The 12,563-nt window shown below is 37.1% G+C and overlaps 1 protein-coding gene across 11 annotated transcripts in view; it reads left to right on the plus strand.

The window, feature by feature from the left end:
• ELF1 (E74 like ETS transcription factor 1) overlaps positions 1-11,803 on the plus strand; it is a 77,098-nt gene extending 65,295 nt beyond the window's left edge. For 10 of the 11 annotated variants that reach the window (XM_072410376.1, XM_072410387.1, XM_072410386.1 and 7 more), the window contains 8 exons: positions 467-641; positions 2,253-2,360; positions 3,276-3,434; positions 3,531-3,614; positions 4,410-4,602; positions 5,540-6,007; positions 6,925-6,981; positions 9,855-11,803. In XM_072410376.1, the coding sequence (XP_072266477.1) occupies positions 467-641; positions 2,253-2,360; positions 3,276-3,434; positions 3,531-3,614; positions 4,410-4,602; positions 5,540-6,007; positions 6,925-6,981; positions 9,855-10,470 (1,860 nt within the window). In that variant the 3' untranslated portion in view covers positions 10,471-11,803. The remainder of the gene's footprint in view (positions 1-466; positions 642-2,252; positions 2,361-3,275; positions 3,435-3,530; positions 3,615-4,409; positions 4,603-5,539; positions 6,008-6,924; positions 6,982-9,854) is intronic. The other variant, XM_072410426.1, reaches the window with a different exon arrangement.
• The last annotated feature ends 760 nt before the right edge of the window (positions 11,804-12,563 follow it).

The following is a 12,563-nucleotide window of genomic DNA, read 5'->3' on the forward strand; positions in this document are numbered from 1 at the left end:
CCATCAGTTACCAACCTGCCATGGCGAATTGATGAACCCACTCAAAATCCTGTGGTGGGACAGCTGTGCATAAATGAATGCCTGCAATCCTCAAGTACACTGAGGAGCAATGTTGTAAAGAAGAGCTGTATGTACAGAGGGGCCACCATATTTGCAAGTACATGAATTGAACGTCAGGATTTTTCCACACAGTATGTTTTTAGTTTAGTGACTGGTAGAAAGGAACATAAGAAAACATGGCTGGCTGAGCAATGGCTGCAGAACAAGTTTGTCAAGCTGTAGGGCACCAGACACCTTAATGACGCTGAACAATATCTAATATTTATAAATGGCCCTTTTTAGTACAAAATTGTTGACAAACTTTTCACATAAAATAGGTGTAGATTCTCCTTTGCCAGATCATTGTTTTGGATAGCATTTCTGTGAAAATGTGGAACTAATTGAACCCCTTTCTTTTATTTTGCAGCTTGATGACCCCTCCATCTTCCCCGCTGTCATTGTGCAGCACATTCCAAATGCAGATTTATTGCAGTCCTATTCCAGCTTAACTTGTGTTGATGAACCAAATGACATGATCACTGAAAACTCCCTGGATGTAGCAGAGGAAGAGATTATAGAAGACAATGACCTCACTCTTACAGGTTTGTAATTTGGGTTTTATTTTCTAGAAGTAAAACCTTGGACTGATTTACAATGAAATGAGGAGTCTGCAGAAACATCTATACACATGCTGATCAGGTATTACTCATTGAATTCAGTATGACAAGTGCAGCTACTGTCATTTTTGTTTGTCAAAGACTGCTCCTTTGTCATGGGAGGTGTTGTATCATGTTCGAATACATCATATATAATATATTAATTTTAACGTTTAAGTAATCAGGTTTTTTGGTAATTAATACCTAGGGCATTCACAATTTGTTTGATCTATCTTTTTTTTTTTTCTAATCGAGAATCAAACTCTGCCCCCCCCTCCACCCCACTCCAACTGGTAAATCAGCAGAGAGCATTCCCTAAAAACTAGCAGCCAATAGGAGCACCCTGCTATTAACTTTAACAACACAGCTGCTGGCTTTGCATGTTTTCCAGTAAATCTTGGTAAATGCTCACAATTACTTCTGGCTGTTTGGAGTTATCCCGTCTGATTTACATTAGCCTGTTGGGATATGGGGAAGGTTATTCCAGGTAAAATGATCAGTGCCAATTAGTTATTAATCGTTTATCTGGTTATGCACCCATTGTCAGATTTGGCCAGAATTTTATTCTGATGTTGATGCATAACATGTCACGTTAAAAAAAAGAGAGTGACTTGTCTTATTCTTGCTATAAAATATGGTGTTAAAAGAATGGTGGAAAGGTTTTAGAATGGCTTTTGTATCAGCAGTGAAGGATCCTGAATCTCGCTGTATGTCCAGGTGCACATCAGGAGTTTTACCTTTAATGTTTCTTGCGTCTGCCCTTGATTTTTTTGGAAGCTGTCATTGAATATTTCTGCGTGCTACATACTATTGTTTCATATGTATGCATCACTAGAATTTACATAGGGAATTGGGATGAGCTCACTAGCAAAACTATCTCATATGCACCCATCCTAATTTCTTCGGGGGTGCTATAGATGTGGTGCATAAACAAAAAAGGGAAACTGTAAGGGAAACTTGAAACATATATTACTTAATGCAAGCAGTGTAAGTACATGAGTGAGATCATGGTGTGCGGTTCCTCTATATTGTAATGAGAGAGGAAGATGCACTACAAAAAGCTAATCATTAAGTAACAAAAAGAACAATAATTGTAGGAAATGGCATTTAGTGAGTGATTGAGTGATTTAGAGACGGATTTTTCATTCTTTCCAGAACCCTGAAACCACTGTACCCATGTAAGCTGTTACGATTGTTGCCACTTCTTCTATTTCCACCATGATCTTGTCAGCCATTAGACAGCCACCAATGATGATACTCCTGGGGGTAATAAAATAGAACCACTGCATGGGGCATGTGGCGTGTAGTATAAAGAAAAAACAAAACGTGACCAGGGGCATGCAAAAAAGACTTTTACATTTCTCTTCTGCCAAAAACCTGTATCTCCTGTTCACAGTTTCTAATTTGAGTTTAGTTCCACTTTTTGTTGGACTAAATTTGAAATTGTGTATTGCCCTCTACTGGTGAACACCAAGACACCTAAATAGGCCTTGCTTTAACATTGTAAGTGATTTTTCCCTTAAGTAAAACTGGTGACAAAAAAATCTGTACTTTTAGTTGAAGCTTCATGTCAAAATGGAGATGAGACCATGGAAACCATTGAAGCAGCAGAAGCACTTCTTAACATGGATTCTCCAGATGCACTGCTAGATGAAAAAAGATTAGGTGAGTTTGGCATGCTAATAATTAATATGTTAAAAATTGCATATGAATGCATTGGGCACATCTTCTTCAAAGTAGTAAGCAATTTATTATTTTAATTTATTGTTATAGTTATGCATACAACTTATTGATCACATTGATGTTCATTGAGCTTCATTGAGTTCATTCTGTCTCAGAAACTCAGTGATTGACAAAAGAGGACAGCAATTAAGCAGGCACGTGTATTTTATTGCAGAAGGGACATCACTTGTACCTTTCTACAATAAAGTCCTGCCTGATCACAAATTTTGAAAGTGGAACCCTAGTTCTGCATTAAAGCTAACCTATGACCAAGAGATTATGCAGGCTGCATTGCCTAACTCTTTCTGGAGAATTCGAACTGTCTGGATGTAAAGCTGATCTTTTGGTTTCAGTAGTTTCAGTTACACATGTGAAACAAACATGCAGCTGACTGTGGTACTGTGAAACAAACATGAAGCTGAGCCTTTCTGGGTCAGTAATTCAGAAGAAATAAAAAGGCTGAGGATCATAACAGCAACCAGGCAAGCAACATTATTAGAACCAGGACATAATTGTCAGTTTACATAATCGCCCAAGAAAGGTCAACTTTAAGAAGAAGGCAAATGTAAGCTGTGCATTGTAGGGGCCAAGAACACAAATATATTTTCTCCAGTTTTACCTCTATCATGTTTAAAAAAATGCAGGGGGAAGATTATAATGCATGTTGGTATCTTAACCTGACATAGTCCTGCTAGCTGTTCCTATGAAGGAGGAATCTCTGAAGGTGGATACCTGTATATCAGAGATTGTCATAATTTTAGCAAGTTGAAGATAAACAAAAGCTGGCAGATCTTGTTCTATAAACTTTTTTTTCTATAGCTCCACTATAACGAATTGCATTGACATCTTCTTTTTAAGCTAACATATTCGGTACATCCGAAGATGACCTGATGGCCACTCCCATTACGCATGTTTCTGTCACTGTTGATGGAATTCCGGAGGTGATGGAGATCCACCAAAGCATGTATGAAGATCCAGCAGAGTCTCAGCAGGATGAGCAACCTAAAAGGAAGAAAGGTATGAATGAAATCACTGCACCAATCACTAGCTTTCAACTCTTAAGCAACCCCCAAAACCAACTCAACTTTTTCTTTTTCTATCACGTTCCTTTAGGGAGAAAACCAAAAATGCCTCGCCCAGAGTCACCTACTACTACCCCAAATATATCTGTGAAGAAGAAAAGCAAAGATGGAAAAGGTAATGGCAGCAAAGATAAATCATATGCAAAACATCCTTGGATGACATTGTCCTTAAATCCAGGTTGGGACAGTCATTAGGGAGTTCCAAAATTGCTGCTATGGTCTTTCAAGACAAACTCCATCCATCTAGTTACTATGCAACATATGGAGTTAATTTACAAAAAACTCTAATTTACCTATGCTTATAGTTAAGAATGCATATCTCTACACACTTCTGTTATAAGATCCTGCTGTCATTAACAGCTACAGGTCTTTATTAATAGGGTACCTAACTTTGTTTTAAAACCAACCCATTTCAGTGGCAGCTGCTACTGTGTCCTGTAATTTATATATAATTTACATACAGTTACAGTTTTGTAGATGTTGTGGAGGGGCTCTTATTGTTGGATTCTGCTCTCCTTGTTGGTTTGTGTAATAATTTTGTAGAAGAAGCTGGGACATAAAAAGATAGATAAGTGTTCTAAACACCCTTTATGGACAGCAATAAGTTCAGTTATTTGGCCAGAGAGATTTCACTGTTGTAATATATTATATTAAAAATTAAATATAAAAAGCCTGGGACTGGCAGATTACATTACAGACTGCAAAAAAACTTGTTCCATGCCTACCAATTTCCCTGCCATATAATGGCCATTTTATTTGAGCTGTCTTATGGCCTCCCTGATGTAAGGTTGGTTAGTGAATTTAAAATATAAGGAGTTGTATGTTTTCATGATTTTTTTGGTATGTATATTATGCAATATTTGATAAAATAGGTTTCTGCCTAAACGACCACTTCAATTTTGTTTTTTAGGTAATACTATTTACCTTTGGGAGTTCTTGCTAGCTTTGCTTCAAGACAAGGCTACATGCCCAAAGTACATCAAGTGGACTCAGCGAGAGAAGGGTATTTTCAAGCTGGTAGATTCCAAGGCTGTTTCAAAGCTTTGGGGAAAGCATAAAAATAAACCAGACATGAATTATGAGACAATGGGAAGAGCACTCAGGTAAGACTAATACACATGGCATGTTTGTTATAGGCTTTATATTTTTTATATTCCACAACCAAAATATTCAACCATAATTTAGGAACAAGTATACCTAAGATCTGTTTCACTATAGAATAGAGCAGTGGTCCCCAACCCCAAGGCCGCGGACCGGTGCCGGACTGTGGCTGGTGAGTTAGGGGCCACAAATGACAGGAGGCAGTAGTGCCGGCAGCCCTCCTTACACTGTTTTTAAGCTAGGGACACTGGGAGCACAACTAGTCCGCGCGCGGGAGGCTCTCCTCACACTGCTTACACATGAGCCTCTGACAATGGCAGAGCAATATATGTAAGGCGTACACGTCTCTGCCATTCCCAGCAGCTTTGCCACCTGACAGCACACCGTCTCTCTTACACTACTCTGCTATTCTCAGCTAGTGTGCTGACAGGAAGCCGATCTGCTGAGAATAGCAGAGTAATGTAAGCTGTCCATATATCGGGCTGCAGGAAAATTTTATTTTATGTTACCGGGCCCTGCTGTCAAAAAGGTTGGGGACCGCTGTAGTAGAGGATAAGTATACTATTGTGGTGAGAAACAATACTTAACAAATGAAAAATCCTCCTTTACAAACACTTTTTCAGATGTTTTTAATATCCAATCCACTTGTATAAACACAGCCTTGGCTCCTTGTACTGTAGCTTAATGGTAAGAAAGGCTGAGGAGCTACAATCATGTCTCTCACACTTCAAATTTAACATGCTGTATAATTTCTTAGTATCATATTGCACTTCTACACTTTAAAAAAGAGGAAAAGTTAAGGTTTTTTTACTGCACTGGTAATTGGGTTGCTTTCACTGAGCTTAAAACAAAATTTAACAAAAATAACCCATTTAAAGGTATCTACTTTCATAGTAATGGTGCAAAACCAGAACTGAATGTATTGTTTGTTTGTTTTAGGTACTATTATCAAAGAGGTATTCTAGCTAAGGTGGAAGGTCAACGCCTTGTCTATCAGTTCAAGGAGATGCCAAAGGATCTTATTTATATAGATGAAGAAGACTCCAGCCCTGCAGAATACTCAGGAAACCTGTCCTCAAATCTGTCTTTGCATTCTCCAGTTTCTACTCCAAATCGAAATCATGCAAAATCAACAAAAGGGGCTTCCAACACTGGACCTAGAAATAGTTCAACCACTGTTGTAAAATCACCAAAATCTTCTAGAGTGAAAGAACTAGTGGAGCCTAGCCAACCCCAGGTGTCCTTGCTCCCATCAGATATGTTGGGGACAGTGACTCCATCTCAGACACCTCAACCTCACCCAACCCAGCTTTATCGGACAGTCCATCTAATGTCTGGACAAACAGTTCCTGAACAAGGGATAACTTGTACCATTAATGACACACTTTCTTCTGCACAAACTATCAGGTAGGTTTTTTTTTCAACCTGACTATAATTAATTATAATAATTTAAATCAAATAATAATTATAATTAATCAAGTACCATTTGTGGATGACACAGTCCTTATATGGAATTACATTAAAGTAAACCTGTGCATAGACTATGTACAATAAAGAAATAATATATTTTAAACAAGCACTGAAAGAACCTATTAAAAAAAAAAAAAAAAAAAAAAAAAAAAGCCCTCGTTTATTTTTGTGGCTATATGCATTGGTGGAGCAAATTGTCTTCACAACAAGAAAGCTCCACCAGCCCCCAGAGGAAGAGGAAACTCCTGTGATGTCGCTGGACTGCACCAAAAGACTTTTAAGAAAAGGTATGTAAAGGTTTTTTTTTCTCTTTTAAATATTTTACTGCCTGTTAGGAATGTGTAAATATTTTTGTATATTCAATGGATATTAAATTTTTAAATGTTCATAGTCTGGGTGCAGGTGTTCTTTAAAGTGATGCCGGATACTATATAGATGAAAAAGACTAATGTTGTAGGACTGCCAAGCGCAGATAAAGGATGAATACGTGTGTGTGTGTGTTTGTGTATGCCTATTTATCAGAATTTAAAATATGTCTTTTTTTATTACTAAAAGAAATTGTAGGAATTAAATGTCTGAAGCATTCAGGATTTGTGTGCGCACTCCTGTCTGGTCATAGCACATGATGATTCTCAGGCCTGTTGGGCTGTTCACAGGACATGTGAGTGTCAGGCCTTTCTCCTCTGTGGTATATCAAGAGATTGTAACTCCCCCCTCCACCACCAACCGCCACTATTTGTTTTAATGAAAGTTCCATTTACCCTATACTGATTTATGTTTTATTTTTAAACCTTCTGTCCAGACTATGGTCTCTAGCTGCTCTCTTACCTTTTAACCCTGTGTTTCCTAACCAGGGTTCCTCCAGAGGTTGGCAGGGGTTCCTTGAGCAATGAGCAGGTTTTCCCTCTCAGGTTAGTTTTACTGACATCAATGATCTTTTTGGCTATCTGTAAGGCTGACCTTCTTCCCGCTGGACAACAATGTATGATGCATTCTTCATACTGACCACTGTATTAATGTACTGTGAGTTGTGAATTTAGTCATCATAGCGGGGTTCCCTATTCATACATGAGCACTTCCCTTCATTCATCAAAGGATACCTATCAGTCTCCAATTACTTCACCCATCAGTCTATAATTTGTTCCTGCTTTGTATTCCCTCTCTGTATATAATGCTGTCGTCTCTTCTCTCTCCTATTCACCTCTCAGTAAAAGTCAATTTGTACTCCAATTAATTTCTAAGGGGTTAATGATCAGTTCTTTTTTACCTCCTTCTCCCCCAGCTAATATACTCTATTTCCATGACTAGCACACATGACACGAGCCACATTCAGGGTCACCTTGGGTCTAGGGTTATGTAGATCCACAAGGATTGATGTGAAGATGTAAGATATGTACACAAATCAGATTCCTACCCAAGACAAATGGTCTTGCACGGCTCAGGTGAAAATGACCATGCAGTCCTCCAATGCTGTTCATCAATCAGCCAGGGTAGAGTGATGGAGGAAATCAGCTCTTGTACTCTTGTTCTCTTTTTATATGTCACTTAAAACAATCACAAAAAATTTCCAGTGGCAATAATCTAGCATCTTTTAGAAACTACCTGCAGGACCGATTCGGTTAAAAAAAAGAAACAAAACCTGTATCTTTTGATCATTCTTGAAAGATGTGCACTGTGACGTGTCTTTTATTAAAAAAATGAAGTTCACTAGAAAAGTTTGAAAGCAAACCATGCAAAACCTTTTGGCAAGGATCTCTGTGACGCTGTCATTTAAGTTTAAACTGATTGAAAAACGCTCAGCTTGGAAAGGGCACTTATTCTTTAAATCTAATAAATAAGAAAGATGTATCAGCAGGTGGAATCATGGAATTAAATTTGCTTCTCAAAAGCTGATTTACATGATACTTATGGCGCTGTGCTGCAGCTGTGTTCTAGCTCTACGTTTATAATAGGAAAGTGTGAACCTTCTGTGTGCAATCATGTGCAATAAAGCGACTCTGTTAATGTTTTATAAAACCAAGTAAAAGCACCTCTCTACCCAGCTGTTCAACTCTGCTAATATTTTGTTGGGAAATCTTGTGAATCTTACCTTACCGGCAGTATTAGATGGGTACAGCACTAGACAATGCAGCCTGGTACTGACAGTGTAAAGGTTGTATGACAGAATCACACTGTAAAAAAAATTGTATAGCTATATTATAAATAAAGAAAAGCCCTTATTAGTTGTACAGATGTTTTCTCTTAAGTTGTGTACAGATGTCAGTATTATGTTACATGAAAAAGATTTTTTTATGATCATTCCTTGTGACAGAAGAATAAATGAGAGCTGTACACTTAGTGCCATTCTGTTCTAAGGAGGGTGAGGACGAGTGTGCAGCACCCCACTGTACTCTCCTCTGTCCCCACTCATTTGTGAACCGTGTTTGAGTACTGCTGTATACTATACTGCTAGCTTTAAATATCAGAGTATTAAATACATTTGCACCAATATTATTCAGTCTTTGGTCAAATGTTGATAAATTTGCACAGTTATTTTTTATTAAATAAACCCCTAAGTGTTTGGGTTTAGAGACTTTTATCTTAAGGAAGAAATGAAGTGTATTGTTTTCTAAATTTAGGAAATGTTAAATGTGCACACCAGCACATAATATGTACATTGCCACATCACATCCTTACTGTATTTTTTCTTTGCCTCTTGCTATTATATACAACTTTCCAAGCATTATATTGTGTCCATAGTTCAGAAAGGCACTTCTACCTTGGAGCTGGCTATAGTAAAAAAACAATAAAAATTTTTTTATGCCAGTCTTGTTTTATATATAATATATATTTTCTTGCACTATGGTATACAATGTGCTGTTTCAGCATTTGCATTCAGAAAGGTATTGTTTTAGTTGTGTTTAGATGCTTTTATAGGACTGCATAGGTTGCACACCATATTGGCTATTGTTTTACATACGGATGTATAGAAAACAAACTTTGTAATTGGATAACTATATTATGTGAAATAATTTTTTTCTTTTTTGGGCTCTTTTTTTTTTTTGGTAATATCGCCTTTAATTGCTATGTGCAAAATACTAAACCAATGTTGTACCAGGAAGGTGTACTATTGATAATAAAGTCAAAACATCTGCTCAAACTGCGAATGTGTGCCAAGTGCTACATTTTTAAGAGATTTTATCTGGTGAGACGATGATTAAAAAAAACAAAAGAAGTTTTTAGCTGAAGATATGTTGAGCATCATCTTAGAAGAAAGGTAAATAAACTCACCACCGTTCTACCATCTGTGGATTCTGATAAACGTGTTTTGAACAGCAAAAATCAGCTGATAACATGCACAAACCATGAACAGTTTATTAAATGAGTATGTGTATAGCCAAGGTCCATTTTTTAAATATAGGTTGTTCCTGTGTATATAGATAATTCAGTGTGTCATTTTTCCCAGACACTTTGTTGTACTTATTTCAATATCCGATTGTTTAATATTAAAGGAAATAATGAATGGGACTATAGATTCTATTTTTTTTTAGGACTAAAACAGATATTTTTAAACATATTTGCATCTTAAGCATGAGCACAGCTCAAGAAAATAACTAATTCAGTACATCATTTTTTTTCATGTTTCTTCTTTCTAGCCAGCAAATGCAGCTCCTGGCTCCTTTTCATGTGTTTTTCAGACAAACTTTATCTCCTTTGCTTGAAAAAATAATGTACTGAACCTTTACTTAAGATGTGTACAAATGGGTGCACTTCTCATGTGTCTCTCCTCTCTTTTACATTTTAGGACTATACAGTCTCCAGGTCAGGTCCCGGTAGTGGTTTCTCCTGGCAGTCAGCAGTTGCATACTGTAACACTCCAGACAATGCCTCTCACCACAGTAATAACAAGCACAGACCCAACAGGTGTTGGAGGCTCACCAAAATTCATACTTCAAGCTATTCCTTCAGGGCAGCCGATGACCGTACTCAAGGATAATTTGGTGCTACAACCTCAGAAAACTGGCTCGCCCCCACCGTCTATTGTCTTGAGCTCCAGCCAAGTTCAGCAAGTTCTTAATGGCAATGTCCAGAGCCTTTGTAATGGAACAGTCAGTGTGCCTTCATCTCCAGTCTTCACTGCAACCACTCCAGTTATGTCCTTTTCAACCAGCTCTTCACCACTGCTTAACCAAACTTCAGGCACAGTCATAACATCGGTGATTAAATCGCCGGAATCCAAACAAACACTTATTCAAGTTACCAACAGCAGTGATACTCAGGAAGGCTCCTCTCAAGCTGCTGAGCAAACTGAGCAAAACATCCCACCATCATGCGTTTTAGTAGTAGCCAGCCCAAATGGATTCCCATCCCAGGTGGAAATTAAACAGGAGAATGATACGTGGGAATTGGAGTCCAAATAATGAAACGTAAACAATATATTTACATTTTTTTTTCCAAATGTGATGGGCTCTTCCTCAGTCTGCATACAATATATTTTTACAAAGCACAATATTCCTCTTTATTTCTTCAGGATTTCCCTGCAGTAACTCATTTAATTTGTGTTTAGTTGGCTTTGACTGTAAATTCTAACTCCTAAGCATAATTTATTTCAAACGTCCTCCTCCATGACATTCACCTTCTCTCCAGGGCTGTCCCCTCGATAATCTCTTTTCACAACATATCCTCAGTCTTACAGTTGTATGCTACCTTGCATCATTCAACCTAGAAGACCTATGAACATACTATGGGGTGGTACCACAATTCAGTGTAATAATGCAGAGAACGACTCGCCATGTCTGTGCCTCATTCCATATTGTAAAAGACTACCCAGCCTGGACAAGAGGTGAAAAGGACCCCGCAGCTTCACCTAACCATCCTGCATACCCCTAGAAAAAAGTCCTAGGAAACCTTCAAGAAGGAAGGAGAGGGTCCTTGAATTGTGTTTTAAGCTTTTTTTTTTATATAATTCAATTTCTCAAATTACAGTTGGTAACGTTAAAGAGAATTCCATGTAGATTTTTTGAACCCCTAGTTGAAGGAATGTGCCTTTTCTGTTTTTACGGGACAAAAATTTTACTGTCATTGAAGCAAGTATTTTTCTACAAAATTGTGACAATCTTTCAGTATGTTCATATAAGCTGTGCTGTCTGTAAATTTTATTTTCATAGCTTGTAATACATGAAACCAATACAGCTTAGCTTTCTTGTTTTAGTGATGGAATTTTCTCCTGCATACCACTGATACATGACTACTTGCAGGCTAGCATCTTAAAAAAAATGTTATCTAATAATCAGATACGACTTATATTTTGCACTGTTCTAAAGGCATTTATTCTCATTCCAATGTTTGTTTTACTCTTTGTATTATTGACTTTAAGCAATAACTCTTGTGCCTTTGTTTAATTCCCCTGTACCTTGCATTTTATACAGGGCATATAAAAGCAACGTAAGGGTATGAAATACCATTTTTTGTATTTGTAAATAATGTATATAATTCTTACATGCAGAAAATAATGCTACATGCAGGCTTAATAAAAAAATTCATGCCTTAAGATAAATTTCAACCAAACAGAATCAATTTTTATAGACTCAAGAGATCAATATATTTTTAGAGTTCAAATTTATTCTTTATGTATTGATAGAGATTGTATTTGTATTTAAAAGAAACGATTTAAAATATCTGAAATACTTTTCAGCCTGTTTTTGTATTTTAATTGGTTTATTAAAAAAAAATAAATCAAGTTCACTGAAAAAACACATTTTTTTTTTTCTACATTTTGTCTCTACAGTGAGTTTAAAGGAGAAATTCTGAACCTACTGTCTAAAGGTGAAATGATATATGCTTGATTTGCCGAATCATTTTTCCTGTACTCTCTGGTTTATGGCGAAAGCACAATACCCTGTTATGGGAATATATTAATTAGTAGTACAAACCCTCTTTTTGTAAGGCCCCATTCCCATATAGCTATGTTCCAGTGCACCACATCACACAGAGATATAGTACTGGTGGCATGTTTCACTGTTGTTTCCCTGTATAGTGTTGGTATTGAGAATTTGGGATGCCATTAACAATAAGTTACTGCCCAGTGCCTCAACACATGCTTTGAGTGTTGCTATATGTTGTGATAATGCACACATTAGAATCTAGTAGTTAGTTATGTTCAACTGGACTTGTTTTTGTAATGTTAAAGACATGTTTCAGCTTATCCAAGCCAATTCTTCAGTGTTTTAAATAGGCACCTGTACTATAGACATGGATGGTAAGGAAGAATTTGGACTTCATCGTGCTCTAGATTCCTCTGAATGAAGTCAGCCTTTTGTATTGGGTGAATATAGTGCTAAACGGCAGTAAAGTGTACATATAGATATACAGGTGTTGCTTTATCAAAGCCATACCACTGCTTGGAAAAAAGCATGTTTTTAAGCACATCAATGTGTATAGTGTGGGGTGAATATTATTTTATTTTACATAGTATACCATGCCCAGCAGACATACTTGTTTTAAGGGAAGAACA

This window comes from Pyxicephalus adspersus, chromosome 1, assembly GCF_032062135.1.
Source record: "Pyxicephalus adspersus chromosome 1, UCB_Pads_2.0, whole genome shotgun sequence".
In the NCBI taxonomy this organism is placed as follows: domain Eukaryota; kingdom Metazoa; phylum Chordata; class Amphibia; order Anura; family Pyxicephalidae; genus Pyxicephalus; species Pyxicephalus adspersus.